Below are 20,280 nucleotides of genomic sequence, written 5' to 3'. Positions count from 1 at the left end.
AACTGAAGCCATATCCTGGCTGGTAACAAATGTATTCACATCATTTTATTAAGTGTTGCATTGAAAGTATTCCGCCTTTTAAACTTCACTGATGTCTGTCTTTCTGTTATATTTGTTGAATGTATAGTGGAGAAATGGCAGGCTGTGTATTCTGTTTTGGAAGCCTTTGGTAATAGTGCTACAAGTATGAACAGCAATGCCACACGTTTTTCCCAGATTGTCTCACTTGACTTTGATCAGGCTGGTCAGGTGGCTTCAGCTTCTATACAGGTAAGAAATATTAATCAGCCCAAATTTTTAATAGTTACCTCATTTGTTCCATTGAAAAGTTTGCCAGAAAGCATGTGGCAGCTGTGAAACTGAGTTTTCAGAGTATAATTTGCAAGGAAATTATTCTGTCCTTTCATCCTTCACTTGCCATGAACTCCATTGGATCCAAAGTACCTACTCTCCTGCACTTAAATCCTGCTTGTCCATTATCCCTCTCCTTACCGATGACCCTCAGTCTCCCTTGCAATAAATTTAAAATCCCTCCATAGCTTTGCCTCTCTTGATCTCTACAACTTCCTCCAGCCTGTTTTCTCTCCTACGCCATTTGCTCATCTAATTCTGTCCTTTTAGGCATTCACTATTCATGGCAGACCCTCAGCTACCTCAGCCCTACTTTGGAAGTCCATTTCTATAATCCCTTCAGTTTTCTTCCCTTTTTTTCTGACCAATATTTTGGCCACCACTCTTAATTTCACCATCTGTCCCTCCATTCCCTTATTTATTCCTTTTTTTTTTTAGCCCCTCTTTTTTTTCCCACCCACCTCCACAAAGCAATAGAGCGCTAAATAATTGCAAGTGTTTCTGTTTTTAAAGCATAATGAGCATTTTAGTCACAGAGTTTTACAGCACAGAAACAGGCCCTTCGGCCCAATGCACCTGCGCCGACCATCAAGCACCCGTCCTGACGAATCCCATTTCCCCACATTTGGCCCGTAGCCTTGTATGTTGAATTCAGGATGAAGGAAAATGTTTTACATGGTTGGGTACATTGTGTAAGGCTGCATTGTTGGTGCATAGCTTTGCTAGATGCCAGTGTGGTTTTGGGAATCATACCCGTGGTTTTGGGAATCATACCCATGGTATTATACTCTTGCTTCCAACCTGTGCTTGTAGCTCATGAGGCTCCAGATTTGGCTCCATATACCCTGGAAGGATGGGTACAGTCTGTTGATTTAGGTTAATGGTACGGATTGATTCAATAGACCTATAATATTTATAAAATACAGATACTTGAAGTAGTTTTCTCTTTTCACAGACAATGCTTTTGGAGAAACTCAGGGTATCCAAGCATCCAGGGAATGAGGGGACATTCAATGTATTCTATTACCTGATGGCTGGTGCTGACAGTACTCTCAGGTATAGTAATGCTTTTAAAGCTTGTTTTTGCCTCAATTCTGATTACAGCAGCTTGGGGATGATAGTGTTGCATTTTTTTTTATATTCATAAAATTCGTGGAATTATTAAGCAAGCAGTAACTTTGATCTTAATTTTGGCTTTCAACATAGCATTGTTTAAAATGTTAAAACGTCAGTATAAGAAACATCTAGACTTCAAGGGAAAGATACATTTATCACAGAGCTACTCAGAAACAAGAAATTTTGCCACCTGTTCCCCTACAATTTAAAACAATTTTGAATATTTTGGCTCACCAAAAATGGTTTGGTTTGGTGATTTGGCGATATTGCCGGCGGCAGTGAGGTCTCACGGCGGCCGCTCACTCATTGGTGATGGGACCACCATTAACATATTTAAATAAATTTAAATTAATGATTTAAGTACAGTTACGTTTCTGCTCTCTGTCGCGGTGCGATCTTTGTGCCACTGGCCAGTACTCCCATGCCTTCGGATCCCTGTCCGGGGAACCGGAGGTGGAACCCTGGTGGGTAGGGGGGAGGAGGTATGTTTCTCAGTGTGGGAGCTGGAGGGGAAGCGGGTTCAGTCATATCATTGGTGTAGGGGATGGTGGGCAGGGTCATAGTGTAAAATTTATGCACTTTGTGGGGGGAAGGTCAGGTGGACAAGGTAAGTGCTGGGGGAGAGGGCACGTAATTAATTCTGTGGTTATCGGGGCGGGGTGGGAGAGGGGCACGATAAATTAATTAAATTTTTTTCAAACAATGTATCTTTAAATACTTGAATGCAAGTCTCAAAGCCCTTTAAAAAGGCGTCTGCTGCCTGTGCACAGGCAGCGGACGCCATTGCCAGGGATGGACAGCCCGCCCCCTCCACATCACCAGGGGGTGGGGGAGGGGGGGGTGGTCCTGCCCTGGCTATTTAAATGAGCTGCCGCGCTTAATATTGTGGCGGCTCCGCGACGTGTGGCCCGCACACACGGGCTACCATTGTTTTCGCCTGCTGCCGATTTCGGTGGTGGGAGTGTAAATTTCAGCCCACTAACGGTCTCTCACTCTCCACCGATGCGACAATGCCTTGTGAATTTTTTTCAGGCCATAAGAAACCCTTACACATCCACATATATTTTTTAGTTAACTCAGCTGATGACTGGGACCTGCTGTTGAAAAATTATTTACCAGATCTCTCATTGCTTGTTTTTCAGCTCACATGGAATGTATTTCTTAATTGTGTTCTTTTGGTTCTGTCCTGTTGCAGACAGTTTGACTGTGTGGGTGATGTTGATGTGTATGGAAGTTTAGTTTGTATTTCTTTTAGCACATATTTACATGGTGGACAATATCCTTCTCCATCTTAAGTATTGGTGCCAAATAGGTAGTTTCGGCTCCAGTACCAAATGCCCCTGTATTTCCAACTGTACTTGGGAGGGGGAAGTGGGAGGGGCAAAGTAGATGAAGGAGCATCAAGTATGAAATGATCTGATTGCTGTGATTTCATAAGTGCCTGCTGTCCATCAGCACCTTAACCAAGTAGCTGTTCGAAACGTGTGAGCCATGAGTGGGAGTGTCCATGGATAATTTGATCTTTTAGGTATCAGAGCATAACTTAAGTCTGTCCTTGATCAACACACGTATGTCGTCTTCTAGTAGGAGCATGATTAGAAGTGGGTTCCTTAGTTAGTTTTCCCATCCTTAACCTTGGGGCAGTGAAATCACTATTGTAAAGCCCCTTTAGCTGCGCTAGCATCAACTAGGTATCAATCCTGGGACCTTTCTGATCTGTATGGCTGAGTGACTTACTGAGTAAGCTTGTTCAACCGTCAAGAAGTTCTGTAACAAATAACTTCTTTAAATAATATAGCTGAAGTATCTTAGTCCCTGATCCTTTTGCTGCCATCCTGTGATTTGGAACAACGTATTGAAGCCAGGAGTAGATATTCCTTCTAATTTTATGTATCTTTGGAAATAATTTTAAAAAATTTTGATTCGGTGTAATACCTCATTGTTGATAGCAATGAGTGCTGCATTGAATTTAAAGGAATGTCCTTTGACGTTCTGAAAATTGAGATTGACTTCACATGCTCAAAATTGATGCCTGCTAAGATACGTACTCTGTGGAGGTCATTTTAATTTTATCTTGAAGTCAGTAGAAAGGAAAATTGGGTGGAGTGAATGACTTAGGATCCAGTATTGCCTGTTTTACGCCATTGTTGAACGTTAAAGTATTCCTGTGCTGCTAACTTTGCAAATTTTCGTACAACCATCTGGTTTTCATATTTTTGTTTCTTACAGAACTGAGCTTCATTTGAATCATTTTGCAGAAAACAGTGCTTTTGGAATTTCACCTTTATCAAAGGTAATTTTTATCATTAAAGGCATGATTTTTTTTGCTGTAAGCTTCTTTAATGTTTGCAAGCTATATTCGCCAGTTTTATTCAGTTCAAAAATTAGTAATATGTTTGTTAAATCACATGGAATTCATAGGAGCTTCTGGGCTTATAAGTCGAAGTACTGGGAGAAGAAAGGGAATAGTTTGTTCAAGGTTTGTTTCTGGTGCCATTTTGTGCAGTGAGGTGATAAAGTAGAGTTCAGATGTATTTAAATTATTAAATGAGGTAACAATTCTCTATTTTAAAGATGCAGATGTTATCAGATTTCCTATGGAGATTAGGGAATTATGTGACCAGTCTGTGGGCAGACAAGTTTTATGCTTCAAAAGTGTACATGGCAGGTGTATTGAGTAGCAAGGTTTTATTGGTTTGAAAGGACTTAATGTCGTCATGCAGAAAGTTGGGGTAAATTGGAATAGGCGAACTAGTTTCAGCCCAAAGAAGCCAGTTAGGATAGAAACTATAAAATTTGAAGGCAAAACAATTGAGAGATGGGAGGAAAAAATGTAACACTACAGATGCTGGAAATCTGAAACAGCAGCAAATGCTGAAAATACTTTTTCGAGACAATTGACAAGTTAACATTTCAGGCATAACCCTTCATCAGCATTTGTCGCTTTTCCCTTTTCCAGTATTTTCTGCAATTGAGTGGTGGATTCAGAAGGATTTCAAATTGTGGCACTACATTGAGCTAACAATGAGGGAAAATACTGCACCATTTGTAAACAATTAGACTATCATATCCTGAAGTGCGTTCCAAGATATATCTCAGTCTTAAGATATTTGGGTTTGATTTTGCATGTTGATGCATTGTCAACCTCTTCACATATTGGTTTTTTAAACATTTGAGACACCAGTTATTTTAATTCAAGTTATATTTACGCTGTTCCCTTTAACAATTTAAGCAGTGTTTATTTAAACTTATCAGATTGACGGGGAAGATACGAAGCACTTTGGCAAATTAACCTGTCACCAAGTAAAGTTGGAGAACAGATTTCTTTTGTGTTTATAGTTATTACAGTATGACAATTAAAAAAAACACTTTTTCTCAGATTATGGGCTGAATTTTATAGAGCCTTCGACATCGGGAAATGTTGCAGGGGTGGGAGTGGAGGACATGAAGATCGCTTCGGTTGAGGGCTGCCACCGACCCCGATGCCGTGAGGGCCCAGCCCGATGTCGATGGAGGCGGAGAGGTCTCGTGGCCACTCTCCTGCCGCTTGGCGATGGGACCACGATTTACATATTTAAATAAATTTACCTTACCTGAATTAATGAAGGGCCAGTTGCCATCTTCATCCTGGAATCACTGTCTGGGGAAAAGAGGCACAACACCTGTGGGAAGGGGGGTGGAGGTAATTTTCTCAGTGTGGGGGGTGGGGGGAGCAGGGTCAAATTTACCTGATTGATTGAGGGGGTGATGGTAAAGGACAAAGGTTCTGAACTTTGGGCATGCGGGGGGAAGGTCATATCTTCAAGGGGTTGGGGGGGTACGGGGGAGGGCAGGAATGAAGTGTAATGCTATTGGGGGTGAGGGAGGGGCTGAAAAGATTTTTTAAATTATTGGTAATTTTTAAGGCACCTTACCTTTTAAAAATGTCACTTGTCATTTAGGGCCCTAAGCCCTTGAAAAATGACGCAGGTGCCTGCACAGTGGTGCCAGACACCGTTGCTGGGGACAGTTTGCCTGCTCCCACTACGTCATTGGGTGGGGCGGCCACCCCAGCCATCCTAATGACTGCTGCGTTCGGAATTGCGACGGCTCCGCAACATGAGCACCGTGTGTGTGGGCCGCCATTTTTTCCGCCTGCCCACTGCCTATTTTGGCGGTGGACCTATAGAATCTAGCCCTATGTCTCAACACCTGAACATACTTTTTTTTTTAATCAAAAGTTTTATTAAATGTAACACGTTTTCCTGTTAAGTCCCCATCCCACAGCCCTGCTGCATCTCTGCTCAAAGGACAGATAACAAGCTGCCTTATTAGATTTTGTTCATATGACAGAATTAATTGGCTGTGGCTTCATTGGCATTTTATTGGTTTCTTCATTTGAAAAATTGCTTTGCCAGATGGCAGTAGCTATAGTGATAACAAGCAATCAAACCACCTTTCCTTTCTGTGGTAAAGCACATAATGCTAGTGTGCTTACTACCAGGACAATAAATTATATTATAATCAGTGGATGAACTAGAAATTGATAATACTCAGCACATTTTATATATAATATATTGTTTGTGTGTGTGTTCTATTATTCAAATATGGTTTTGTTTTAATTGCTTTGTAGCCTGAAGAGAAGCAAAGGGCAGCTCAGCAATTTAACAAACTTCAGGCTGCTATGAAAGTGCTTGGGATTTCAGTTGAAGAACAGAAGGCTTTTTGGCACATCTTGGGTGCCATCTACCACTTGGGGGCAGCAGGAGCCACTAAAGGTAGTATGTTGAATTCAGGAACATTGGTTAATATAGGTCTTATGCAGAACTACACACTAATTAATTTTATTTGGCACAATTTTCATTATCATTAATATATAGGCGACATTTTAAATGTATCACGACTACAGTTTGTTACATAAACGTGCATAACTTTTCTGGGCCAATGCAAGGCTAATATCTTTATTTTAGTCTAAGTATGCTGGGGGTGAATTCCCACTATGGTTATCCCACTTGCCCAACATAACTTTGGTGGAAGAGTTATGGAACCCCAGGTAAAACGAACAGTATTTTTCCAGAGTTTCTGCAACTCTTCCACCAAAGTTATGGCAAACAGGTGAGAGAATCTCCGTAGACATTCATATGGCTGTTTTGTTGGCTGGATCATTCATAGCAGACTAAATAAAATAAATAGCATTGAAGCAGATTAAATAACAGATTAAATTATCTATAACCTGTATTAGACAAAGCTTTCTTTTTTACTTTTTGACAGATCTTATGTTAACATATTTGCAAGACAGTTTTCACTGTGTAGACCCACAAAATTGCTGTTCAACTGCATCGTTAGATTGATGAATCAGGAGGAGTTAAATCCATGCACCTGCCCCCTGACAGCTCAAGGAAAAATCTTCTTTCATACATTATAAGGCATTAAAGACATCATATAAATGCAAATTGTTGTTGAGAGACTGTGTAGTTTTATTTAAATGGGGTGTGGGCCTCTAACTGGCTCTGGCCTCTTCGCTGTTGGAACTTGCTACTCCATTTGGCTGTCCAAAAGTTAAAATCTCATCTACAATTTCATAGCTCCTGCACACAGCATCCCTGATATTTATGCACAATAAATTTACTTTGCCGTTGCAATAAATTTATTCAGATCCCTTTGAATACAATAAATCTTCCATACACCAAATTGAGTTGACGGTCTGAGTAGATTTTTTTTATATTAAAAAAGTAACTTATCCTAGAGAAAAAGCTTGGTTATCCTTTTGCTAAATATGATAAATGCATGCAAATTATTTCCTCCTCCTACAGGTGAGGGGAGAAATAAAACTGAGCAGGTTAGTGGCAGGTTCTATTGAAATGCCTCAAAATGAAATGCCTTTAATTTTGTTAAATGGATCCAATACATAGCAGAAAACTATTCTGTATGAGTAAAAGAAAATTGGTGAAGTGTTTGTAGGGAACTAGACGTTGGTATTCAAAGTATCAATTTGAATTGTTAATCATTTACACTTTTTTAACATGGCAGTAGATAACATTTCACGTTCCATGTGAATTAAATATTGCTCTTTGGAGTCATATTAAATTACTCTACGGAGTGCAAACAAAAATTTGACTGCTTTTCATGTAGCTTTCCATTATAGAAATGAAGGACATGCATACTAATTAGTATTTGTCAGAATTCAGAGTTGTTTTATATTCATGCCATTGTTTACAAACATTTTAATATCCTATGATTTGCAATTTGGAGTTGGATTTTTGTACTTTTATCATTTTTCTTTATTAATGGTAATTTTCTTCTGTTGCATCTTTTTCTATGGTTTGTAAATTGAAGTGAGCAGTTTTATGGATAATTCCCCCTACCCTGTTGGCTTGGGGCATAAGTGTGATGATTAGCACTGCTTAGGTGCTGAATAACTGAAAGGTATTGAGGGATATGGGGCAAAGGTGGGTATGTGGAGTTGTCATAAGTCAGACATGATTTCATTGAATGGTGGAACAGGCTCAGGGGGCTAAATGGCCGCCTTCTGTTCCTATTTTCCTATTCAGCTGGGGTCATGCCCCAAGCTTGAGAGTCATAGCATCATAGAGAGATACAGCACTGAAACGGGCCCTTCGGCCCACCGAGTCTGCGCTGGCCATCAACCACCCATTTTATACTAATCCTACATTAATGCCCCCATCCCTCAATTCTCCTACCACCTACCTACACTAGGGGCAATTTTACAATGACCAATTTACCTATCAACCTGCAAGTCTTTGGCTGTGGGAGGAAACCGGAGCACCCGGCAGAAACCCACGCTGTCACAGGGAGAACTTGCAAACTCCACACAGGTAGTACCCAGAACTGAACCCGGGTCGCTGGAGCTGTGGGGCTGCGATGCTAACCACTACGCCACTGGGAAGTAGTCACCAATCCTCAACACTGTTCAATGATCTAAAATTTCCAGTATTTCCTTCGAGAGATGCAGATAATCATGGCGCAAAACAAGTACTCAGGCTAAAAGATTATATAAACCGCTCCTGCCTTCCAGCTATTTGCCTAGCAAGGCTGGCAGTTGCCCTCCAAAAAGTTTAAAAACCCTCTTCCTACTAGCCTTTCCTTTTGAATTTGCGGTGTGAGAAGGGAAAGATTTGAGACGATGGAGACACTCTACTGAGCAATGTAAATAAATTAATAAAGAAAAATCTTGATGACATTTATTATGCTTGACCATAACATTTTGAGGCTCCAGTGGTATGTTCCAATCATGTCAAACCACATAAGCCATTTATGCTGCTTTACACCTATTTTTAGGTTTGGGTGCCTGCTAATGCAATTTAAGTGTAATTTGATATCGGCAGAGTGGGCATAATTTTGGATGCAACTTCCAAGTTGGGTCCCCATAGAAAATTCCAAGCATGTGTGTGGATATTTGAAAAATGATGATATGGCTCAGCTGTGATTGGTTAGCTTAACTGGTCTGATTGCCTGCCAATAACTTGCTGTCTAGGTTTGACTGAATTAGAATTAGAACATTACAGTGCAGTACAGGCCCTTCGGCCCTCGATGTTGCGCCGACCTGTGAAACCATCTGACCTACACTATTCCATTTTCATCCATATGTCTATCCAATGACCACTTAAATGCCCTTAAAGTTGGCGAATCTACTACTGCTGCAGGCAGGGCGTTCCACGCCCTTACTACTCTCTGAGTAAAGAAACTACCTCTCACATCTGTCCTATATCTATCACCCCTCAACTTGAAGCTATGTCCCCTCGTGTTTGCCATCACCATCCGAGGAAAAAGACGCTCACTATCCACCCTATCTAACCCTCTGATTATCTTATATGTCTCTGTTAAGTCACCTCTCCTCCTCCTCCTCTCCAACGAAAACAACCTAAAGTCCCTCAGCCTTTCCTCGTAAGACCTTCCCTCCATACCAGGCAACATCCTAGTAAATCTCCTCTGCACCCTTTCCATAGCTTCCACATCCTTCCTATAATGCGGTGACCAGAACTGCACGCAATACTCCAGGTGCGGTCTCACCAGAGTTTTGTACAGCTGCAGCATGACCTCGTGGCTCCGAAACTCGACCCCCCTACTAATAAAAGCTAACACACCATATGCCTTCTTAACAGCCCTATTAACCTGGGTAGCAACCTTCAGGGATTTATGCATCTGGACACCAAGATCTCTCTGTTCATCTACACTACCAAGAATCTTCCCATTAGCCCAGTACTCTGCATTCCTGTTACTCCTTCCAAAGTGAATCACCTCACACTTTTCCACATTAAACTCCATTTGCCATCTCTCAGCCCAGCTCTGCAGCCTATCTATGTCCCTCTGTACCCTACAACATCCTTCGGCACTATCCACAACTCCACCGACCTTAGTGTCATCTGCAAATTTACTAACCCACCCTTCTACACCCTCTTCCAGGTCATTTTTAAAAATGACAAACAGCAGTGGCCCCAAAACAGATCCTTGCGGTACACCACTAGTAACTAAACTCCAGGATGAACATTTGCCATCAACCACCACCCTCTGTCTTCTTTCAGCTAGCCACTGAGGAGTGCCTGTTTGGGCAAGGTACTGAGGGGTTGGCACTGCCATGGAGATATGTGGTGGTATGAATTGCTGCTTTCAGGAGGGGAGATTGGGAAAGAACAGCTTGAATTACTAATCTGTAGTAGCTACTATTAGGTATTCAAGCCTTACTTCATGCTGCTTTTCTTAATTTTTAATTCCTCCACAAGATGGCACTGCAACAGTGTTTGAGTTTTCATGTAATTCTCAGTTACATTTCTGTATTATTTGGGACAAAAACTTTGAAAGCCAGCATGTTTTAAGTCTCATTCTGTTCCCTCACAACTCCTAAAAGTCTGTCCCCCTCCCCAATTGTGACTGCTTCAGCTTTACATTATTTCAGGTATCACTTCCCAGTGCAGTGCCAAACAACTTCCTTAGCACAGAAATTTAAGCAGAGACTTCTTCAGCGTTTTACAGAGGGAGACCTTCCTGCCCACAATTACAAAACTTTAAGAAACCAATTGATTTAGACTGGAGCTGTGCACAAATATGTTGTTCTTCATGCACCAAGTTCTTCTCTGGCATAAGTGCAAATCGCAGCCATTCAGTGAGCCAATGTACTCACCACTCTGCATGGTATTTTCAGCATCAGTAGTTTAGTGTGTATTCAGTTCATAGCCATTTCAATGGAGCAATACAATAATGAATGATTTCTCTGATACATTTGATGAATATTAGATGTTTAGAACTGCAGCAGAATTAATGTGACCATTTTTGAAGTGTTAATAATAAACATATTGCTTATTTGTAGTTTCTTTTAAAAACTCTTTACACCGCAAAATGTTAAAAAAGGTGTTTCTTAGTAACACCATTGTTCGATCAGCCGCAAGGTTGTCTCAGAGCCTTGTTTCCCAATTGATGTCATCAAGCAATGGTTCCACCTAATCTACATTTAGACTGCAATACTTGTGTTTAATGAGCTACTTGGTAACGCTAAAGTAAATATTCTAATTAGAATTTGCTTTCTAAGTTGAGGGGCACCTGTATATGAAATCTTAGTCTTACTTTGTTCATTTTGAACACTTACATATACTTTCTTGTGTGAACTAATTGCTGTAAATATGGATTGTTCATCTAAATGATTAACCATGGAAAGCATTATCCTGCTTGTTTTGCAGTGCTGTCTTTTTTAACTGATGAATATTAAAAGTGAAACTGCCTTCTAACACTTTGTTTTGTTTGCATGTTGCATGCTGTTCCATTACAACACAGATGGTGATGAAGGTAAAAATGTTCATTCTATATGTCTCTATACTCTCAAAAAAAGCCATTTTCCTTTAGATATCATTTCAGTTTCTACATGGTGTTAGCCTTCATAGAGCTAGTGATTGGGCTTTTTTTTTACTCCATTTCCTTTCATTTTAAAATGTCAACAATCATTCATCTAATGTATTCTGTGAAAACCTACTAATGTGTATAGTCATTTAATTTCATTTTATCGCAGATGTAGATTTTCAAATGTTTTATGCAAATTGCCAATTACGGTTAAAATGATGGTCTGTCCTTTAGTGATTTATCCAGTACCTCTATTGCCAGAAAGAGGTATAAGATGACTAGAGCAGCCCTTTTTTTTGTTCTCCCAATTTTTCTCACCTTACCTTCCCTGAAGATGATAATTCATGCTGGAGTGTATCTGAACTGGAGTAGACCATGCTGATCTGTAGTTCAACTCCAGTTAGATACCTTAACTCCAAGTACTTAGATTTCCTTTAGAAGGGCATATCAATCAATTTCAGTCTTGAAAGCTCCAATTGTCCAAACATTCATGGTCTTTTGGTGGAAAGAATTCCAGGTTTTACTCCACTTCAAGAAAAATAGTGCTTAATGATTTTCCTCCTAAATGGCCTAGCTCTAATTTTAATAGGCTGCGTTTGCTGACAATGCAACCACTAGGTGGCACAGTACTGGCACATGCACAGATGCAGCTGTCACTGTCTGCAATGTCTCAGACAGCTGCCAGTAATAAGGATGGTGTTGCTCAATTTAATACAAAAAAAATGTAATCCAAACCCCCCCCTCACCTCTCAATGGCCACGATCGCCACCTCCACCCCTCCCCCCCCCCCCCACCCCCCAACAGTACCCTCTCGTGAACACTGCCACAGTAGCCACATTCAGCTTCCTGCACCCGCCATCTTGTTGCTCCCTCCCACTGCTTCATGCTGCTCGCCGCTCCCAACTGTTTGCTGCTCCATCCTTCCGTTCTCTCCCATGCCCAACTGGTCACTGTTCCCTCCCATTGCTCGCTCGCCACCTGGAGAAACGGTGGGTTGGAGGGGCGGGGGGGCATGCGGGGTGCTAGCGGCAAGGCGGGAAGTGAACAGTAGGATGGAGTGGCGACCAGTCGGGAGTGGTGAAATGTAGCAGCGAACAGGCTCGCTGGATGCTGACATCCCTTTGCATGATGATTTATTCGCCGCATGCGCACATTAGTGCTGGCAAATCTCGGGTGCATTTTGTGCGTGCGCAAGAGTGAATGTATACCGTGCATGTGCGTAGTTCGGACCACAGTGATGACTTCGGCACTTGGCTGCGTTGTCAGGCGACACTCTGATTTTAATATTATGTTCCATTATTCCTGTTGCCCATTTTAAATCAGATCATCCCTCAATCTTCTATATCCAAAACTGAACGCAGTACTTCAGATGGACTCTGACCAAAGCTTTATATAACTGAAGCAAAACTTCCTCCCGTTTGTCATCCAACCCCCCCCCCGAAATAGAGGCAAACATTCCATTCGACCTTTTGATTGCTTTTTGCACCTATCTGCTAACTTGAAATCATTTATGCACTCAGATTCCAAAATCTCTTCACTCCTGTACAGTTGCTAGTTTCTCACCATTTGGAAGCCTCTCTAGTTGAACTTCCTTGAGCCTAAAAACTTCACACTTGACCACATTAAATGCCATCTGCCATATTATTGCCCATTCACTTAATCTGTCATGTTCCTTTGCAACGTTCTCTCTCATCGGCGTTACTCATTGTCCCTTTTAACTTAATTCATTTTTAGGAGTCTTCAGCTCCCTTTTATGGTACAGGCAGTTTGGCTGTTGGTAACACCATCCTTTATTCTCCCAGTGCAGAGTGGAAAGACTTGTTTGTCCAGAAACCTTTCTGTTGCTTCATCAGATACCTTTATGAAGCAGCAAAGGTGTAGGAGTTAAGAGGTGTCCTTTGTAGCTTAGAATTTGATAGAAGTTAATTATGTGGCAAATCTACTCGACTGAAGTATGATACAGTTCTGTCAATGCATCCAATGTGAGGTTAACTGTCATGATATTTTGAAAATATAGTTAACCTGAAAATTGGCCAATTCCCTACAGATCTAAATGAGAGCCTCCGAGTTTACAAGTCAAGACATCATAGAGTCTTTAATTGGCCTTTCCATTCCATGCCACGGAGGTTTTTGTATGTTTTCATTTCTTTTCTTCAAATGCTTACAATTATCATATAAGGCAACGGACAGGAAAGTTACTTTGGTCCCTTCATAAATTTAGGACGTTCCAGAAACAGTTCAGCATTGTGCTCTTGGCAGGCTTCAACTATTGGATGTGCACATGTGAATCCAAGGTCTATACTCCATAGGAACATAGAACATAGAAAATAGGAGTAGGCCATTTGGCCCTTCGAGCCTGCTGCGCCATTCATTATGATCATGGCTGATCATCCAACTCAGTAACCTGTTCCTGCTTTCGCCCCATACCCTTTGATCCCTATAGACCCAAGAGCTATATCTAACTCCTTCTTGAAAACCTACAATGTTTTGGTCTCAACTGCTTTCTGTGGTAGCGGATTCCACAGGCTTACCACTCTCTGGGTGAAGAAATTTCTCCTCATCTCAGTCCTGAAAGGTTTACCCCGTATCCTTAGACTATGACCCCTGGTTCTGGACTCCCCCACCATCGGGAACATCCTGCATCTACCCTGTCAAGTCCTGTTAGAATTTTATAGGTTTCTATGAGATCGCCCCCTCACTCTTCTGAACTCCAGCAAATATAATCCTAACTGACTCAATCTCTCCTCAAATGTCAGTCCCACCATCCCAGGAATCAGTCTGGTAAACCTTCGCTGCGCTCCCTCTATAGCAAGAACATCCTTCCTCAGATAAGGAGACCAAAACTGCACACAATATTCCAGGTGTGGTCTCACCAAGGCCCTGTATAATTGCAGCAAGATATCCCTGCTCCTGTACTCGAATCCTCTCGCTATGAAGGCCAACGTACCATTTGCCTTTTTTACCGCCTGTTGCACCTGCATACCTACATTCTGCGACTGGTGTACGAGAACACCCAGGTCACACTGCATATTCCCCTCTCTCAGTTTATAGCTATTCAGATAATCTGCCTTCCTGTTTTTGCTACCAAAGTGGATAACCTCACATTTATCCACATTATACTGCATCTGCCGTGCATTAGCCCACTCACTCAACTTGTCCAAATCACCCTGAAGCCTCTCTGCATCCTCCTCACAACTCACCCTTTCACCCAGTTTTGTGTCATCTGCAAAGTTGGATATATTACATTTAGTTCCCTCATCTAAATCATTAATGTATATTGTGATTAGCTGGGGTCCTAGCACCGATCTCTGTGGTACCCCACTAGTTACTGCCTGCCATTTGGAAAAAGACCCATTTATCCCTATTCTTTGTTTTCCTGTCCGCCAACCAATTTTCTATCCATCGCAATACACTACCCCCAATCACATGCACTTTAATTTTATACGCTAATCTCTTATGTGGGACTTTGTCGAAAGCCTTCTGAAAGTCCAAATAAACCACATCCACTGGCTCCCCCTCATCAACTCTACTAGTTACATCCTCGAAGAATTCTAGTAGATTTGTCAAGCATGATTTCCCTTTCGTAAATCCATGCTGACTCTGCCCAATTCTACCACTGTTCTCTAAGTACTTTGTTATAAAATCTTTGATAATGGACTCTAGAATTTTCCCCACTACCGACATCAGGCTGACTGGTCTATAATTCCCTGCTTTCTCTCTACCTCCCTTTTTAAATAGTGGGGTTACATTAGCTACCCTCCAATCTGCAGGAACTGTTCCAGAGTCGATTGAATCTTGGAAGATGACCACCAATGCATCCACTATTTCTCGGGCCACTTCCTTAAGTACTCTGGGATGCATACCATCAGGCCCTGTGGATTTATTGGCCTTCAATCCCATCAATTTCCCCAGCACCATTTCTCTACTAATACTGATTTCATTCAGTTCCTCTCTCTCACTAAGCCCTGTGTTTCCCAACATTTCTGGTATGATATTTGTGTCCTCCTTTGTGAAAACAGAACCAAAGTATGCATTTAGTTGGTCAGCCATTTCTTTGTTCCCCATAATAAACTCCCCTGTTTCTGACTGTAAGGGACCTACATTTGTCTTCACCAATCTTTTTCTCTTCACATACCTATAGAAACTTTTACAGTCAGTTTTTATGTTCCCCGCAAGCTGGCTCTCGTACTCTATTTTCCCCTTCTTATCAATCACTTGGCCCTCCTTTGCTGAATTCTAAACTGCTCCCAATCCTCAGGTCTGTTGTTTTTCCTGGCAAATTTATATGTCTCTTCCTTGGCTCTAATGCTATCTCTAATTTCCCTTGTAAGCCATGGTTTGGTTACCTTTCCTGTTTCACTTTTGCACCAGACAGGGATAAACAATTGTTGTAGTTCATCCATGCGCTCTTTAAATGTTTGCCATTGCCTATCTACCATCATCCCTTTAAGTAACGTTTCCCAATCTGTCATGGCCGACTCACGCCTCATACCTTCATAGTTTCCTTTACTAAGATTTAGGACCCTAGTCTCAGAATCAACTACGTCACTCTCCATCTTGATGAAGAATTCTATCATATCATGGTCGCTTGTCCCCAAGGGGTCTCGCACAACTAGATTGTCAATTATTCCTCTCTCATTACACAATACCCAGTCTAGGATGGCCTGTTCTCTAGTTGGTTCCTCAACGTATTGGTCCAGAAAACCATCCCATATACACTCCAAGAATTCCTCCTCTATGGTATTGTGACTAATTTGATTTGCCCAATCTATATGCAGATTAAACTCACCCATAATTACAGATGTTCCTTTATCGCATGCATCTGTAATTTCCTGTTTAATGCCATTCCCAACATCAGCACTACAGTTTTGGGGGTCGAGATACAACCCCCTCTAACGTTTTTTGCCCCTTAGTGTTTCTCAGCTCTACCCATACAGATTCCACATCGTCAGAGCTAATATCTTTCCTCGCTATTGCATTAATTTCCTCTTTAACCAGCAATGCAACTCCACCGCCATTTGCTTTTTGTCTGTCCTTCCTAAATACTGAATATCCCTGGATGTTCATTTCCAATACCTTGCAGCCATGTCTCCATAATCCCGACTATATCATACCTGTTTACACCTATTTGCGCAATTAATTCATCCACTTTATTGCGAATGCTCCGCACGTTAAGGCACAAAGCCTTAACGCTTGTCTTTTTAACATTACTTGTCCCCTTCCCACTATTTTTCACTGTGGCCCTGTTTGATTCTGGCCCTTGATTTCTCTGCCTATCACTTTTCTTATTCCCCTTACTGTCTTTTGTTCTTTTCTTTGATCCACCACCCCCCCCACTTCTCATTCCTTGCAAAGGTTCCCATCCCCTACCATTTTAGTTTAAACCCTCCCCAACCACTCTAGCAAATACTCCCTCGAGGACATCAGTCCCAGTCCTGCCCAGGTGTAACCCGTCCAGTTTGTACTGGTCCCAATTCCCCCAGAACCATTTGATTAATGGCTGCATTTATTGACAACGTAACCACTAGGTGACGCAGTACTAACACATTTGCAAATGCTGCCTCTTCCACTGAAATGTCACTGTCTGCGATGTCTCAGGCAGTTGCCAGGATGAAAGATGGTGCTGCTCAATTTATCTCAAAAAAACAAATTCAACCTGAAAATCCCCTCAATGACTGCCATCGCTGCCTCCATCACACCCCCAACAGTCCCCGCTCCCTCCTGCCATTGCGCTTCTCTTTGCCGCTCCCTCCTGCGCCCGTCTTCTTGCCGCTTGCTCCCTGCTGCCTTCCCTTAGCCACTCGCTGCGGCCTCGCTGCTGCCCCCCACCTCCGGCTGCTGGCTCCCAGCTTCCCTCCCTCCCTCCGCCGCTCACTCCAGGCCTCGCCGCTTCCCTGCTCTCTGCCACTCGCTTCCACATTTGATCGTTCCCCACTGCGCCACACGAAGAAGCAAGGCAGGTGGCGAGGGGTGACAGGGTGACGTAGGAATGAGTGGCCGAGAGTAGGGAAGTGGTGCGGCCTTGAACTAGCAGCTTATGTGGTGGGGGTGTGGGGGGGGGGGGGGGGGGCAGGGGGAAGCAGGGAACGAGCAGCTGGAGGTGATCTGAGTGGGAAGCGGGGAGCAAGCGGCAGGACAGCAGGGTTGGGGGTGCAGGAGCGAGGAGCGGGTGCCGATTGGCCGAGGGGAGGCTGGCGGGGGAGGGGGATCAGTGGCGAGGTCTAGAGGAAGTGGCTTAGGGGGGTGAAGTGGCCGGCGAGGGGTTGGGGGGTGGTGTTTGGGTGGGTGGGACGGAGAAAGTATCGAGGGTGGGAGCGAATGGCTGAGGGGGGAAGCGGGTAGGCCTGGAGTGAGTAGCCGTGGGGGGAGCGAGTGGCGTCATTGTGTGGTGATGTCATGCGTGCTTTCATACTGGCAGGCTGGCAAATGTTGGCACACATTGATGACATCTGAGATCGCTCTGTGCTTGCTCTGCATTGTCAGGAGTCACTTTGTTGATAAATAGCACCCGATATGTAAATTGAAGAGATTTACTATTTGGTATTGAAATGGGAGAGATATTATTGGGGGAAATCATTAAACCATGACTGAAGTAGAATCAGTTGCATGTAGGTGTAAAACTTAATTCCATCTTGGATTTTCCTCCATTATAAGAACGGAGATAGTAAATATCAGTCTTTTGAATGAACCATGGCTGCAATGGAGGAAAATCCATTTGTGAGTGGCCGAGAAAACAAGACCGTTTCTACAACCTATTTTCGTCATGGGAATCTAGTTTTGCAAAGTTTCTGTAGACCAATGTCTTTGAGCTTGACATGAGGGTTTGGTTATGCAAAACTGGCGTTTTTATGAAGACTAGTGTCAGTTCAGAGGGTGCTTTATTTGGCAAATAATGCTGAAAGGAAAAAAGCAGCGCATTAAATAAATTTGATATTTTGAAACAACAGTGTCTTGCACTGCAGTCATACTACCATTTATGTATTAGTATAAATGGTGTTTTGGTGTGCTTCGACAACCAAGTGTAAGTATTAAAGGCAGAAGTTGGAGCCCCAACAAGATGTCTGAAGCAGTGATACCAAATAATTTAAGATTCTTTTCAAGAGTTTGTACCAGCTGCAGTACAGAACTAATAATGTTAGTTGGTAAAGGTAAAATGCAATCAAACAGAGTCAACATGGTTTTGTGAAAGGGAAATCATGTTTGACAAATTTGCTAGAGTCCTTTGAGGATATAACAAGCAGTGTTGATAAAGGGGAACCGGTAGATGTAGTGTATTTGGATTTCCAGAAGGCATTCGATAAGGTGCCACATAAAAGATTATTGCATGAGATAGGAGCTCATGGTATTGGGGGTAATGTATTAACATGGATTGAGGATTGATTAACACACAGAAGACAGAGACGAGACTAATGGGTCTTTTTCAGGTTGGAAAGACATAACTAGTGGAGTGCCACAAGGATCAGTCCTAGGGCCTCAAGTATTTACTATCTATATTAATGACTTGGAGGAGGGGGCAGAGTGTAATCTTTCCACATTTGCTGACGATACAAAAATAGGTGGGAGGGCATGTTGTGATGAGGACATAAGTAATCTGCAAGGGGATATAGATAGGTTGAGTACATGGGCAAAAATGTGGCAGATGGAGTTTAATGTAGGGAAGTGTGAAGTCATGCACTTTGGTAGGAAGAATCAAAAGGCAGACTATTATTTAAATAGAGAGAGACTCCAGAAAAGTACAGCACAGAGGGATCTGGGTGTTCTTGTGCTTGAGACACAAAAAGTTAGCATGCAAGTGCAACAAGTAATTAAGAAGGCAAATGTAATTTTGGCCTTTATTGCTAGGGGGTTGGAGTTTAAAAACAGGGAAGTCTTGTTACAACTGTACAGGGTGTTGCTGAGGCCTTGCCTGGAGTACTGTGTGCAGTTTTGGTCCCCATATTTAAGAAAGAATATACAGGCATTGGAGGCAGTTCAAAAGAGATTTACTAGGCTGATTCCTGGGATGAAGAAGTTGACCATCAAGAATGGCTAAACAGGTTAGGCCTTTATTCATTGGAGTTTCGAAGAATGAGGGGTGATCTTATTGAAACGTACAGGATTCTGAGGGGGCTTGCCAGAGTAGATGTTTAGAAGATGTTTCCACTAGTGGGGTAATCTCAAACTAGGGGACATAGTTGCAGAATAAGGGGACACTCATTTAAAACTGAGATGCAAAGGAATTTCTTCTCTGAAGGTAGTGAATGTCTGGAATTCTCTACCCCAGCGAGTTGTGGAGGCTAGATCACTGAAAGTATTTAAGGAGGAGGTAGATAGATTTTTGAAATATCGGGGAGGTGAGGGCTGAGGAGCTGGCATGAAAGAGGAGTTGAGGTCTGGGGCAGATCAGCCATGATCTTATTGAATGATGGAGCAGGCTTGTGGGGCCGAATGGCCTACTCCTGCTCCTATTTCTTATGTTCTTATGATGGAATTTATTATTTGGAGTAAACTTGAGCATTAGCTGTGCAATAATAACCTATCCAGCAGCCAGCATGAATTCAGTAGAGGAAGAGGCAAAATACCGCAGTTGGTAGAAATCTGAATTATGAACAACAAATGCTAGAAATACTCGGGTCAGACAGCATCTGTCGAGGGGAGAGCTTTTTTCTCTCCACAGATGCTACCTGACCTGAGTATTTCCAGCATTTGCTGTTTATATTTCAGTCGTGGAAGATCCTGCTTGATCAATCACCTTCACTCTTTCGAGGAAGTGAAGTCCTAAATGGACTCCGGCATTCCCTATGACATTGTGTGCCTAGACTCTCAAGAAATAATATGAGAAATGTATGCAAGAAAGTTCAAAGCAAAATTGTACAATGGATGAAAACTTGGCTAAAGAGTAGATGGTAGTGGTTACTTGTTGGAGCAATTATCTTGGGGAGGGAGAGAAGGAATTCTGAAAGGAGTGCCTTGTGACTTCTTGTTGAGACATCCTACTGGTATTCG

General features: G+C 42.3%; 1 protein-coding gene across 16 annotated transcripts in view; it reads left to right on the top strand.

Annotated features, from left to right (window-relative positions):
* The window catches only part of myo18ab (myosin XVIIIA b), a 346,088-nt gene that overhangs the window by 183,081 nt on the left and 142,727 nt on the right, over positions 1-20,280 (top strand). For all 16 annotated transcript variants that reach the window (XM_068010423.1, XM_068010422.1, XM_068010417.1 and 13 more), the window contains 4 exons: positions 128-270; positions 1,307-1,407; positions 3,697-3,760; positions 6,080-6,224. In XM_068010423.1, coding sequence (XP_067866524.1) covers positions 128-270; positions 1,307-1,407; positions 3,697-3,760; positions 6,080-6,224 — 453 coding nt within the window. The remainder of the gene's footprint in view (positions 1-127; positions 271-1,306; positions 1,408-3,696; positions 3,761-6,079; positions 6,225-20,280) is intronic.

The sequence above is a fragment of the Heterodontus francisci genome, chromosome 30, assembly GCF_036365525.1.
Source record: "Heterodontus francisci isolate sHetFra1 chromosome 30, sHetFra1.hap1, whole genome shotgun sequence".
NCBI lineage: Eukaryota > Metazoa > Chordata > Chondrichthyes > Heterodontiformes > Heterodontidae > Heterodontus > Heterodontus francisci.
This window is presented reverse-complemented; position numbering and strand designations above follow the sequence as displayed.